General features: G+C 41.7%; 2 protein-coding genes and 1 pseudogene across 10 annotated transcripts in view; 2 read left to right on the top strand and 1 right to left on the bottom strand.

Annotated features, from left to right (window-relative positions):
• Positions 1 to 14,543, bottom strand: part of ACER2 (alkaline ceramidase 2) — an 82,107-nt gene that overhangs the window by 44,858 nt on the left and 22,706 nt on the right. For 7 of the 9 annotated variants that reach the window (XM_060199615.1, XM_060199618.1, XM_060199621.1 and 4 more), the window contains one exon: positions 10,740 to 10,877. The exons of the other annotated variants lie outside the window; for them this stretch is intronic. In XM_060199615.1, coding sequence (XP_060055598.1) covers positions 10,740 to 10,877 — 138 coding nt within the window. The remainder of the gene's footprint in view (positions 1 to 10,739; positions 10,878 to 14,543) is intronic. 9 annotated transcript variants of the gene reach the window in all.
• On the top strand, positions 4,636 to 5,254 carry LOC103125144 (UPF0729 protein C18orf32 homolog). The gene has a single exon (XM_060198936.1). The coding sequence runs from the start codon at positions 4,636 to 4,638 to the stop codon at positions 4,864 to 4,866; it is 231 nt and encodes a 76-aa protein (XP_060054919.1). The 3' UTR covers positions 4,867 to 5,254.
• On the top strand, positions 9,092 to 9,189 carry LOC132541040 (U6 spliceosomal RNA; annotated as a pseudogene).

The raw sequence follows: 14,543 nt of genomic DNA, 5'->3' as shown, positions 1-14,543 counted from the left end.
GTTTTATTGTTGTAGTTATTATTGTTGTTGTCATTGTTGGATAGGACAGAGAGAAATAGAGAGAGGAGGGGAAGACAGAGAGGAGGAGAGAAAGATAGACACCTGCAGACCTGCTTCACCGCCTGTGAAGCGACTCCCCTGCAGGTGGGGAGCCGGGGTTCAAACCAGGATCCTTATGCCGGTCCTTGTGCTTTGCGAAATTTAAAATATTTTTTCTTTATTTATCAATATGTATTGGATAGGTACAGAGAGAAATCTAGAGGGAAGATGGAGACAGAGAATGGAAGAGAAAAAGCAACATCTGCAGCACAGTTTTACCACTTGTGAAGCTTTCTCCCTACAGGTGAAGACTGAGGGCTTAAACCTGGGTCCTTGCTACCTACCACCTGGCTATTTATTTATTTATTTCACAGAGAGGGTGAAATGAGAGAAAGAACCAGAGCATCACTCTGGCACAAGTAATGCCAGAGATCAAACTTGGAACTTTATACTTGGGAGCCCAATGCTTTATGCTCAGAACCACCTCCCAGGCCACATTAAAAAAAGGCTATTATGAATTTATTACTACTATATATATTTACCAGAGCACTACTCAGCTCTGACTTATGGTGTGGTGGTCCTGGGGATTGAACCACGAACCTTTGGGGCCACAGACGTGAACATTTTTTTTTGCATGACCATTATGCTATTTCTTTAATCCTTCCCACCCCCACTCCATTGTTTTCTAAAGATAGAGACAGAGAAGTGAAAGACACCAAAGCTTCTTTCAATGCAGTGGGGACCTGATCTGGTTCAAACTCAGATTGTACACATGGCAAAGCACTATCCGAAAAAAAAAAAATAGCAAAAACCATGATCGGTTCTCATCTTCTTACAATCCATACTAGGTACTATAAAGGCAGCAGCGCAGTGGGTTAAGCGCACGTGGCGCAAAGCGCAAGGACTGGCAGGGGAGTCCCTTCACAGGCGGTGAAGCAGGTCTGTAGGTGTCTGTCTTTCTCTCCCCCTCTCTGTCTTCCCCTCCTCTCTCCATTTCTCTCTGCCCTAGCTAACAACAATGACATCAATAACTACAACAATAAAACAAGGGCAACAAAAGGGAATAAATAAATATTTTTTAAAAACCCTTAAAGAAAAGGTAAAAATGAAAACTGAAAAAAAGGAGCAAAAAATATATACAGCATAATACAAAAGGATTTATGAACGCTTGATGTATTAAACCCTAGGAAGTCTGGCATAAGGAATATACCAGAACAGAGAGCAAGACACTGGACACAAGTGTGTTGGTTGTGCTGTGTTTTGTTTTGTTTGTTGTCAAGCAGCAAGAGAGAGGCAAATGTCAGAAGATTAGTCACTGTGAGGGTCAGGACAGTTGAGCTGACACCTACAAGTAGGTTGGGGAAGCAAGGGGAGGGGGTGGTCTCTGGCAGCCTGGCCCTGCCCTTCCTCTGTTTTGAGAGACACTAGTCCTGCTGTAAACTACCGGAGAGGCTTATGTGTTCAAACCTTATGTTTCTAAACCTTCATTAGGATTTTCTCCCCTACTTCTCAAGGCTTATACACACATGTCAATATGAGGTTAATTTTTTCTTTTTTTATGATTTATTTTCCCTTTTGTTGCCCTTGTTGTTTTATTGTTGTTGTAGTTATTATTGTTGTTGTTGATATCATCATTGTTGGATAGGACAGGAAGAAATGGAGAGAGGAGGGGAAGACAGAGAGGGGGAGAAAAAGATACCTGCAGACCTGCTTCATCGCTCATGAAGTGACCCCCCTGCAGGTGGGAAGCCAGGGGCTCAAACCAGGATCCTTATGCCGGTCATTGTGTTTCATGCCACCTGCGCTTAACCCACTGTGCTACCGCCCAACTCCCAAGGTTACGTATTTTTATTTTCTTTTTAGAAAGGACAGAAGTCATAAACACAGCAAGACCCTATTTTAAGGTAGGAAATTCTTAGAACAAATCCATGATTTTTTTTCCCTCAAGTCTTTGTTGTTTCCTTTAGTAGTAAACTCACTCCCAAATCAAAACAACAATTCCTATTTTAAATGCAGCTGAGTCACTGGTAATGTGACAACACCACAAATTTCAGCAAACGCCAGGTCATGACTCCAAATGATTATGACAATTTGTCTCCTAGTTGTCTGAGAGAAGGTTCCAAAAGGGCAGTGAAAACATGAGAAGACTTGAAGCAAGGTCTAGGAATGAAGTTTAACAAGAAACAGAAAATTAAAAGACAATCCCTGTTTCCTCTGAGCACAAGAAGTGTGAGTGAGGATCACTTAGCTGAGACATTGCAAACTGGGGCTGATGGTGACAAGCAGGGAAGATCATGGAAGGAAATACAAAGGGTGACAGGGCAACCACTTGTCTGCGAATTTTATCTAAATGGTACACTAAGCAACTTCTCTTGTTGGGACTCAGGTGAAACCGAGAGACAGCAATAAGCACAGGGAGCTGTCCTGCCCAGTGGAGTTTGCGTCCAGCAGAGAAGGAAGACATTGAACAAAGCAACCTCACATAAGAATTTCCTTTTTCTTCCTTTTTTATTTTTATTTTTATTTTTTTAAGTATTTATTTATTCCCTTTGTTGCCCTTGTTGTAGTTATTATTGTTGTTGTTGATGTCTTTGTTGTTGGATAGGACAGAGAGAAACGGAGAGAGGAGGGGAAGATGGAGAGGGGGAGAGAAAGATAGACACCTGCAGACCTGCTTCACCGTCTGTGAAGCGACTTCCCTGCAGGTGGGGAGCCGGGGGCTCGAACCAGGATCCTCGTGCTTTGCGCCACCTGCGCTTAACCCACTGCGCTACCGCCCGACTCCCCTTTTTAAAATTTAAAAAAAAAAAAATACCACAGCACTGCTCAGTTCTGTCTTGTGTGGTGCTGGAGAGGATTAAACCTGGGACCTCCAAATCTCAGGTACAAAAGTACTTTTGTATGACCATTATGCTATCTCCCCAGTCCAACAATTTATTTTAATTTTCTGAGAGATGTGAACCCAGCAACAACAAGAACAAAAAAAAAAAAAACCTTTATCCCCCAACAGAAAATCTTTTTTTTTTTAATTATTTATTTTGGATAGAGACAGAGAGAAATTAATAGAGATGGGGGAGATAGAGGAGAGAGGGAGAGAGAGAGATGGAGAGAGACTGGTAGCACTGCTTTACCATTCATGAAGTTTTCCCCACCCTGCAGGTGGGGGCTGGGAGCTTGAACCCAGGTCCTTGAGCATGGTAACATGTACTCTCTACCAGGTAATTATGAGTGCTATGAGAGCATGTTAATAGTTGAGGCGTGGGGCCAAGAGATAGCTCAACAGGTAGAGCACACACTTTGTCATGTGCAAGGACTTGGGTTTGAACCTCCAGACTCCCCATGGGAGCATCATTCAAGGGGAGTTACATGAGTGGTAAAGAAGTGCTGTGGTATCTTACCTTTTCTCTCTTCCCCTCTCCTCTCTGCCTCTCATCTTCTATCTGGAAGGGGAAAAAAAGGGGGAAAGGGGTAGCGTCCATAGAGAGTGGTGGAATCACACTGGCACAAAGGTCAGTGAAACGCTGGAGACAAAATAAGGACACAAGCAGCTGAGCCAAAATGGAAAGGATGCGCTGCAGTGAGTCAAGCAGGACTTGGTCGGGGTGACAGGACAGCAGAACCTGTGGTGCGACCAGAACCTGTGGAGCAAAGTCCCCTAGTGGACAATCAAGATCAGAATCAGAATGCTTGGAAGGAGAGTCTCCTATGGGAGAGATCAGCAATATGGACCATGTCAGGAACAGGAAGTTGATCTTTATTACAGCAGCAACTAATAGAAAAATATCTGTGGGAGTTGGGCGGTAGTGCAGTGGGTTAAATGCACATGGCGCAAAGAGCAAGGACTAGTGTAAGGATCTCGGTTCAAGCCCCCAGCTCCCCACCTGCAGGGGAGTTGCTTCACAGGCGATGAAGCAGGTCTGCAGGTGTCTATCTTTCTCTCCCTCTCTCTGTCTTCCCCTCCTCTCTCCATTTCTCTCTGTCTTATCCAACAACAACATCAGTAACTACAACAATAAAACAACAAGGGCAACAAAAGAGAATAAATAAATATTTTTTTAAAAAGAGGATTGTTAGCAGAATAACTGTCACAAGTCAGGACACTCAGGGAAGAATGTCATTAGGTTTCTGGCTTGAGCAATTAGGGAAATAGTGTATCCACTAACTGGAGCTACAAACATTAGGAGAACTGGGAAAGACAGGTCAGGAATTTGGATAAATTGAAGGAGATGCCTATGGCACATGGAGTTGGAGAGATCAAGTAAGCAGCTAGACACATAATGGCAGAGGCAGAAGAACTGGGTTGGAGGCATAAATCTAGGAATTTTGCACATATGTACAGGAATGACAATCACAGCAACAGTAGAAGGACACATGACAGGCATGCATGCAACCCTGGGTTCCATCCCAGCACCACAGAGGATAGAATAGGGCTTTGGTCTTTCTCTCTCACACACACCAAAATGTCCTTTTAGAAAAGTAAAATGGGGGTGCTGATTGGCTGTGCTGTGGCATGTCCCTCCCTCCGGAAGTGCAGACATTTTTGCTTGGGCTTGGTGGTCAGAGGTATTAACAGTCTAGGACGCCAAGCCTGAGACAATGGTGTGCATTCCTTGTACTGTCATTCCAGTTCTGCTCTGGTTCTACAAAAAATGCCTGGAACCATACATCTACCCTCTGATTTCACCTTTTGTTAGTCGGCTGTGGCCTAAAAAAGCTATGCCAGAATCCAATGATAAAAACAAAGGCAAAGGAGACTATAAGGATGCAGGCATAAATGGATTAACAACCAGAGGGACAGCAGAAATATCTGATAAAAAGAAACACTGAAGGGGCATTCCCAGTGATCTCATTGTTTTGAAAATGGACCTGATGATATGCGGTTAAAATAAATAAATAAATAAGGGAGTTGGGCCATAACGCAGCGGGTTAAGCGCACGTGGCACAAAGCTCAATGGCCGGTGTAAGGATCCCGGTTCGAGCCCAGGCTCTCCACTTGCAGGGGAGTCCCTTCACAGGCAGTGAAGCAGGTCTGCAAATGTCTATCTTTCTCTCCCCCTCTCTGTCTTCCCCTCCTCTCTCCATTTCTCTCTGTCCTATCCAACAATGACGACATCAATAACAACAATAAAACAAGGACAACAAAAGGGGAAAGAAAGAAAGAAAGAAAGAAAGAAAGAAAGAAAGAAAGAAAGAAAAAAGAGAAAAGAAAAAAGAAGCTTAAAATAAATAAATAATTTTTAAAAATTGCAGAGGAAAATCAGTTGAATTAGCATCTTCATACAAAGAACATTAAGAAGAATTTCTTAATAATAAGCTTAAGACATATAAAAGATGGGAGACAGTGGCCATAAAAATGGCCCAAACTGACAAGAGTGCAGAACTAGTATGCTTGAGGAAGAAGAGAGATAAATTGAAGTGGGCATAACTAAGAGAACATGTGTACAAAAGGGCCCAGGTTAGAGCTCCTGTTCCCCAACTACAATGGGAACACTTCATGAGCAGTGAAGCAGGTCTACAGTTGTCTTTCTTTCTCCCTCTCTAGCTCCCCCTCTGCCCTTCTCAATTTCTCTCTGGCCTACCCAATAAAATAGAAAGAAAAAAAAAAAAAGGGAGTCGGGCTGTAGCACAGCGGGTTAAGCGCAGGTGGTGCAAAGCACAAGGACCGGCATAAAGATCCCGGTTCGAACCCCGGCTCCCCACCTGCAGGGGAGTCGCTTCACAGGTGGTGAAGCAGGTCTGCAGGTGTCTATCTTTCTCTCCTCCTCTCTGTCTTCCCCTCCTCTCTCCATTTCTCTCTGTCCTATCCAACAACGACAACAACAATAATAACTACAACAATAAAACAACAAGGGCAACAAAAGGGAATAAATAAATAAAATAAATATTAAAAAAAAAAAAAAGCACACGTGTAGCATGGGAGAGATAGCATAATGGTTATGCAAAGGAATTCATATGCCTAAGGCTCCAGAGTCCCAAGTGTAATATCTCACACCACCATAAGCCGGAGCTGTTTTGGAAAAAGGGAGGAGGAGTGGGGCCAGGTGGTGGCGCACCTGGTTAAGCACACACATTACAGTGCACAAGGACCCAGGCTCAAGCTTCTGGTCCCCACCTGCAGGGGGAAAGTTTTACAAGTGGTAGAGCAGTGCTGCAGTTCTCTCTCTCCCTCTCAATTTCTCTGTCTCTATCAAATAAATGAAAATATTTTTTATAAAAGAAAAGAAAACGGGAGGAGGGGAGAGGAGGCAAGAAGAGGGGAGGAGGAGGTAGAGGAGAAGAGGAAGAGGAAGAGGAAGAGGAGGAAGAAGAAGAAATAATACATAACAGAAGAATGATGCAAATAAAGCATAAAAGCACCAAGAGCTCAGGAAGAGAAAATAAAAGACTTCTCTTGGGGCCAGGTGGTGGTGCACCTGGTTAAGCCCCCTCACTGCAGTTGTGCAAGGACCCAGGTTCAAGCCCCTGGTTGGTGAAGTAGAGCTGCAGGTGTCTCTCTTTACTTTCTCTCCCTCTCTATCTCCCCCTTCCTTCTCAATCTCTTTCTGTCTCTATGCAATAATAAATTAATTAAATTAAAAAATATATACTTCTCTTAAGGAAGAGAATGGTGAAGAGAGAGAAAACAAATTCAATGACCCACCTGTATGAAAGGAAGGCAATGCAAGTGGAAGGAGGTGATGAGTAAGACCCTGGGGGGGGACTTCTATGAAATACCAATTATTTCATTAATTAATGAAGTTAATTAACCCCCATTAATTAATATTTTTATAAGACTTGAAGTAAGATATTCCATATCCATAGCAATAAGAAAGTCGTGAACTATTGGGCTGTTAGAATTTTTTTTTTTTTGCCTCCAGGGTTATCACTGGGGCTCAGTGCCTGCACTACGAATCCACTGCTCCTGGAGGCCATTTTTCCCATATTGTTGCCCTTGTTGTAGTTGTTATTTTTATTGCTGTCATAGCTGTTGTTGTTGTTGGATAAGACAGAGAAAAACAGAAAGAAGAGGAGAAGATAGAGAGAAAGAAAGACATCTGCAGACCTGCTTCACCGTGACCCCCTGCAGGTGGGGAGCCGAGGCTGGAACCAGAATCCTGACTCAGGTCCTTGCATTTTGCACCATGTGTGCTTAACCCGCTGCGCTACCTCCCAGCCCCCAGAAAAACATGTTTTTAAATTCTTTTTTAAAGTATTTATTTTCCCTTTTGTAGCCCTTGTTGTTGTAGCTATTATTGTTGTTATTGATGGCATTGTTAGATAGGACAGAGAGAAATGGAGAGAGGAGGGGAAGACAGAGAGGGAGACAGAAAAACAGACACCTGCAGACCTGCTTCACCGCCTATGAAGCGACTCCCCTGCAGGTGGGGAGCCGGGGGCTTGAACCAAGATCCTTATGCCAGTCCTTGCGCTTTGCACCACGTGCGCTTAACCCGCTGCACTACTACCTGACTCCCTCAGAAAAATATTTTTTAAAAAAAGAAATGTCTCATTTTTGCTAAGAGAAAATATATCATGACATATCCGACAATTTAATAAAATGCCTATCTAGCAACCTGGAAGGTGTCATAGTGGGTAAAATGTTGGACTCAGGAGTAGAAGGTCTTTCGGGGTGTCTCTCTCCTTCTCCAGCAGGGTGTCCTCTAGGGGAAAGGTAACGGGCTGGTTCTTTCTCGCTCACAACAGGGGTGACACGAAGTAAAAGACACCAGGGGACTCTTAGCGTGAATCTAGAATCTGAGTCATTGAGTCCCAGAATCCTAGAGTCCGTTTATTAGCAAAATTGACATGAGTTAAATAGAAAAGCAATGGAGGTAATTATTGTTGAAATATGACAGAAATTACAGGTTTCTTAACAGTCAGCATTGCCCTAAGGTAGGGGGCTGGTATGACAGGAATTGATGAGATACAAAATAGTTATTCTCCATGACACAAGCAACTTAATTATCCAAAGGTATTTGAGAGAAGCATAGGGGTTAAACTCGTAGGGTGAGACAGAGAGAAAATGAATATCAAAAGGCCATATAGTTTGGAATTTCTCTTGTCTGGGGTCTGAGGTGTGTGATGAAGTGTGTGATAAGGTGTGTTCTTCTGTGATCAGAAGGTGACTTTGAATAAGTGAATCTGCAGCCATGTGGCCTGTGGTTAATGGAGGGAAGTACTGGGGTATCTGTGGGCCTGAGAGTCAAGAAGGAAAGAACCAAGTCTGAGTTTCCCCCCTTATGCTCACCTCGGTTGAGAGAGACTTACCAAGAGGTTATCTTCTCAGACCTCCATCCAAACATGGGGGTGGTTCTCCCTAAGCTCTATCAGGCTCACACATGTTCCCAACAAAGGTCCTAAATTCAATCTCTGGCACTGCATATGCGGAAGTGTTGTTCTAGCCTGACTCTCTTTCCCACCCCCATGCCTTTCATCTATCATTTGTTTGGGCGGAGAGAAATGTCAGCCTGGAGCAGTAAAGCCCTGGTAACAACCAAAATAATTATAACAATAAAAGCCTGCATATCTAACAGCCTGGGAGGTGGCACAGTGGATAAAGTGTTGGACTCTCAAGCATGAGGTCCAGAGTGTAAATCCCTGTATCGCATATGCCAGAGTAATACTCTGGTTCTCTCTCTCTCTCCCTCCCTCTCCCCTCAAACCCTCTCTCTTTCCCCATCCTCATAAATAAATCTTTAGAGGGCTGGGCAGTGGCTCAACCAGTTCAGCACACATATTACCATGTGCAAGCATGGGGTTCAAGCCCCACTCCCAACCTGTAGGGGGGATACTTCATGAGTGATAAAGCAGATCTGCAGGTGTCTCTCTCTCTCTCTCCCCCTCCCCTTCTCAATCCTATTGACTAAAATAAATCTTTAACAAAAATCCTATCTGCAAGAGGGTTAAAAAATAGAAATATTTTCAAATAGCATTAAACAGAGGGCAACAGTTCAAAGTATTTTAAAAGAGGCTAGAAGAAAACAGTCACATTACCACAAGAAACAAACTAAAATGCTTCCGGATATCAACTTGAACTCTAAGTATACAACTTCCCAAAGGAAAATCCTTATGCATGTGCTCACACATACTGAAATTGGAACCATACAGAGAAGATTAGCATGGACCCTGCACAAGGATGACACGCAAATTCGTGAAGCGTTTCATTTAAAAAAAAATGCTTATGCAAATAGCTGAGGCTTTATCTGATAGACTGACAATAAGAAACTAAGCCTCACTAGAAATGGACCTACCCTATGACCCTGCAATTCCTCTCCTGGGATATATCCTAAGGAACTCAACACATCCATCCAAAAAGATCTGTGTACACATAAGTTCTTAGCAGCACAATTTGTAATAGCCAAAACCTGGAAGCAACCCAGGTGTCCAACAACAGATGAGTGGCTGAGCAAGTTGTGGTATATATACACAATGGAATACTACTCAGCTATAAAAAATGGTGACTTCACCATTTTCAGCTGATCTTGGATGGACCTTGAAAAAATCATGTTGAGTGAAATAAGTCAGAAACAGAAGGATGAATATAGGATGATCTCACTCTCAGGCAGAAGTTGAAAAACAAGATTAGAAAAGAAAACACAAGTAGAACCTGAAATGGAATTGGCATATCGCACCAAAGTAAAAGACTCTGGGGTGGGTGGGTGGGGAGAATACAGGTCCTTGAAGGATGATAAATGACATAGTGGGGGTTGTATTGTTAAATGGGAATCTGGGGAATGTTATGCATGTACAAACTATTGTATTTACTGTTGAATGTAAAACATTAATTCCCCAATAAAGAAATAAATTTAAAAAAGAAAAGAAACTAAGCCTCAGAGACAGTTCCATTAACTATATTCCAGGGAGAGGGAGATATGACAGAAGTAGTGCACTGGACTTGCATGCCTGAGCCCCCCGGTTGTCTCAGGTCAATCCTCGCACAACCATAGGCCAGAGTGCCAGAGCTGAGCAGTACTCTGTTTTCTTAAGACAAAAATAATATTCAACCTGAAATTAATGTATCCTTATTTACTGAAATCCATTTTCCTTGCCTTGTTCTTTTCCTTCTGTGGATGAATGCAACAGCCTCTTGAGAATGTCTCTTCTTATTCATATCAGATAAACAAATCTATTTTCTCTCTCTCTCTCTCTCTCTCTGTCTCTCTTTCTCTGCCTCTGGTTGCAGGGCCTCAGTGCTTGCACTACAAATCCACACTTCCTGGCAGCCATTTTTTCATTTTTCCTTTTTTTCCCCATTTTATTTGATAGGACAGATAGAAATTGAGAGGGGAAGGGGAGATAAAGCGGGAAAGAGAACAATATAGACACCTGCAGACTTGCTTCACTGCTTGTAAAGCATCTCCCCTACAAGTTGGGAGTGGAGGCTCAAACCCAGACCCTCATGCAGGTTCTTATTTGCGCTTAACAGGGTGTATATCCACCCAGCCTCCAAACAAATCTATTTTCTCCAGAACTGAGACCAGGCAGCTTGGTCTAGGTGTGGGCCAGGTTCCCAAGCTATTCCTGCTAAGCTAGCAAAGGGTCACTGGAGTGCATTATACCCTCTGTGCAGCTGTTGCCCTTTCTGGAAATAAGATTAACATTTTGTATCTAATCATCAAACCTATCTCAAATATAACAGTCAGGAACTAAGCCCCATATAGAGTTAACTCCTCTTAAGCTCTCAGATGCGGTCAAAGAGTGTTAGGGAGGATGGTACCCACCTCTTTAGCTCAGCAATGAGCAATGCAGTGCATGGAACCCCCAAGGTCATCAGAGAGATGTTGTTAATGGCAGGCTTGACAAATGCCAGGCACGTTGTCACTGCAGACAGGACACAGACCACCACTTTGAATCTGCCCCTGAATGGGTGAGAGTAAACCAAATTCTTTAGCAATAGAGATCTTATTTGTTGGTTGAGAGGCAAGGTACTGGCACCACTGATGCGAGGGCAAACAGAAAAGAAACTGCATTAAGTGCCAACATTCTAAAACCATTCACACTGAGTGGCTCAGTGATTCCAATTCTAAGAATTTACATTCAGGAAATAATCATTTAACCATGAGAATGTCAAAGTCAAAATAAGTTGAAGTCAATGAGAGTATAATATGAATATCTTCTTTCTAAGTGTTATTTTTCTAAATGTTTAGGGTTTGGTAAACATTTTTCTGTTAAGAGTGGGTGAATATTTAAGGCTTTGCAAGTCATGGGGTCTTGGTCACAGCTACTGAACTCTACCACTGCAGGGCTGGGGAGATAGCAAAAATGGCCATTTAAAAAGACTTTCATGGGGCAGAGGTAGATATAGCATAATGGTTATGCAAACAGACTGTCATGCCTGAGTCTTCAAAGTCCCAGGTTCAATCCCCTGAACCATCATAAACCAGAGTTGATCAGTGCTCTAGTTAAAAAAAAAAAAAAAAAAAAAAAAAGACTTTCATGCCTGGGGCATCAAAGGTCTGAAGTTCATCTCCAGCACCACCATAAGCCAGAGCTGAACAGTGCTCTGGTAAAAGAGAAGAGGGGAGGAAAGAAGAGAAAAGAAAAGAAAAAAGAAAAGAAAAGATATGTATATATATATTACTCTACTACTGCAGACAATAAGTGAATGGCTGTGGCTTAACACCAATAAAACTTGGCCTTGCAAAAACAGGCACAGATCCATTTGGTCCACAGATTACATAGTTTGCCAGACCTGTACCTCCATGGTAAACATGTAGGAATTTTATAATGAAATGAAAGATGTTTTTATATTTGCTATTTTATTTACTATTTATAACTATAAGCTACAAAGCTTCCTGTTTAAAAAAAAACAAACTGTTACTTGTATACAGCACACAAAATTTAAAACTTTGGAGGCATGGGTTGTGGCACAGTGAATAGGGCACTGAACTTGGAAGCATGAGGTCATAAGTTTGATCCCTGGTATCCCATGTGCCAGAGTGATGCTCTAGTGTCTTCTCTCTCTCTCTCATATTAATAAATAAAAATTTGGGGGTGGGGGTAGATAGCATAGTGATTATGCAAAGAGATGCTCATGCTTGAGGGTCTGAAGTCCCAGGTTCAATCCCCCTACACTACCATAAACCAGAGCTGAGCAGTGCTCTGGAAAAACAACAACAACAAAATGTTAACTATGACTTTTAAAAATTCTAATACTGTCTATATTTACTGGTGATCTATAATCTAGTATGCATTTGTAATTTTTATAAAGATATTATTTATTTATTTATTTATTTATTTATTTATTTATAATGAGAAAGATATACAAACAGAGAGAGACCAGAACACTACTCAACTCTGGCTTATGGTGGTGCTGGGGATTGACCCTGGAACCCTTGGTGTCTCAGGCATGAAAGTCTTTTTGCATAACCATTATGCTACCTCCTCAGCCCTTGATGACATTTGTTGACATGAATAATTTTAAAGTAGCTGTTACTATCATCCCACCCTTCAAAGGAAGTGTTTTTAGTAAAAAGAGCCAAAGTGGCAACGTGATCCTGGACATGTTTTTTTATCTCTTTCTGGAACTCTACTTCCTTATCTATGAAACAGAAAGTTTGGAATAGTTGATCTCTAAGGTCTTAACCTGATTGAAATGTAGGAGCACATGATTTTCCTGAAGTTTCTGTTATTTCTCATTAGCACAATTTATTTTGGCCAAGAGCCCTGGAACAGGCCACAGATAGGAAGCTAATCTGAATGAAATTCCATTATAAAGAAATCAAAGTGTACTGGAATTTTTCAGAGACAAACTTATCTCTTCAAGAGGAAAACCATTTCTCATCAAGGCACAGGAAATCATTGATCAAGCTGCCAACTCTGAAACTGGAATGAATAGGAACTGTAGCCCTGAACTTTGAACTGAGAGAAAGAAAAAAAAATGCACACACACACACACCCACATCAATGTGGCCAGTCCTTGGAAGGATGGAGTTTTTCTCCTGACTTTAGCTGGCATCCTTCAATTACTGAATAGAAAGAAAGAAAGATTCACGCAAGATGAAAACCCACCCATCATACAAATGGCTTCTGAGAACCCTCAGTAACTTTTCCACTGAGGTGAAGTTCTGTGACATGCCAAGGCTTTTTGGCGGCATGTAGACTGGATAAAAACATAATCAAAAAGTGTATCACTTCTCTGTATTCAATGGGAAAGGATTCAGACACAGGTTAAAGAAAGCAACAAATAAAACAAAATATAAGTAAATAACAAACAAACAACTAAAATAAAATAGAGTAACAGAGATATAAACACTATAAACACAGGAGTTCCAGTCAGACCAAAGTATATTCACAAGCTGGGGAGATAGCATAATGGTTATGCAAAAGACATTCATGCCAGAGACTGAGGTCCCAGGTTCAGTCCCCAGCATCATTATAAGCCAGAACTGAGTGCTCTAGTGCCTCTCTCTCTCTCTTTCTCACTCTCTCTATTAAAATTGTTTTAATTTTTAAAAATATATAAATTAAATTATAATTATAAAATTATAATTTAAAAAAATATTCTGACTATATTACTTAATAGCTGTGGGATCTTTATTAAGTCACTAAGCTCTCCAGTTCTCAGGATCCATGTGGAAATTATGATATCCAGCCTTGAGGAGTTCTGGCAAGCTTCAAAGCACTTAACCCAGTGCCCGGTACATAGTATGTGATAATAAGGGCTGGGAAGACAGCCCAGTGGTTCTGCACAAGACTTTTGTGCCCGAGTCTCTGAAGTTTCAGGTTTAATCCTGGCATCACTTTAAGCTCTAGTTAAAAAAAAAAAAAAAAAAAAAAGAAGTTTACTATTACTGTTATATTTACCATTATTTAAAAAATAAGTACCACTGTAAATATTATTGTTAAAAATATCACTCTCTTGGGAAAATCAAGCTGGCGTTGCAATCACCAAAGACTGAAAAGTACTGCCAAATAGTTCAAAGGCAGCAAGCTTGATGAAACTTGCTTTCTTCAAGAACATCAGCAGACACCTCCCACATCATGTCCAGAGGGTGTGGTGGTATGTGCTTTGGGACAGTAGCTATAAAAACCAGAACGTTCTGTGAATGCATGACTCTGCAAACATCAGAAGTAAACAAAGGTCACATGGCTAACAGAAAGCCAGACAGCCCAGAAGACCCTAGAGGCTTCTGTGTTCAAGGGAGCTAGAAATACCCAGAACCCCAAAACGTTCTGTGTTCAAGGGAGCTAGAAACATCCAGCAGCATAGGCCCCTGGTATGGTGTTTTTAAACAATGACAAGCAACCCTACTGTCCTGTTTTCAACTTGCCAGCTCATTGTGGTCTCAGAGTGGAACATGAGGTAGGAAATGTTTGGCATTCCTTCTTCCCGCATCCCCCCCAGACACAAATCTAGCAACCTAATGCCATTATCATAATATTATTACAGTAAAGGTGCAACCATTATTACCTATCCTTATTTATTTATTTTACTTTTTATTTATAAAAAGGAAACACTGACAAAAACCATAGGTTAATTAGGGGTACAACTCTACACAGTTCCCACCGCCAGAGCTCCGTAT

This window comes from Erinaceus europaeus, chromosome 10 (assembly GCF_950295315.1).
Source record: "Erinaceus europaeus chromosome 10, mEriEur2.1, whole genome shotgun sequence".
In the NCBI taxonomy this organism is placed as follows: Eukaryota; Metazoa; Chordata; class Mammalia; order Eulipotyphla; family Erinaceidae; genus Erinaceus; species Erinaceus europaeus.
The sequence above is the reverse complement of the archived record's forward strand: the minus strand, read 5'-3'. Positions and strand labels throughout refer to the sequence as shown.

What these genes read in the sequence shown, in the direction of transcription:
- LOC103125144 (XM_060198936.1), top strand. Translation starts at nt 4,636, where the DNA reads ATGGTGTGCATTCCTTGTACTGTCATTCCAGTTCTGCTCTGGTTCTAC.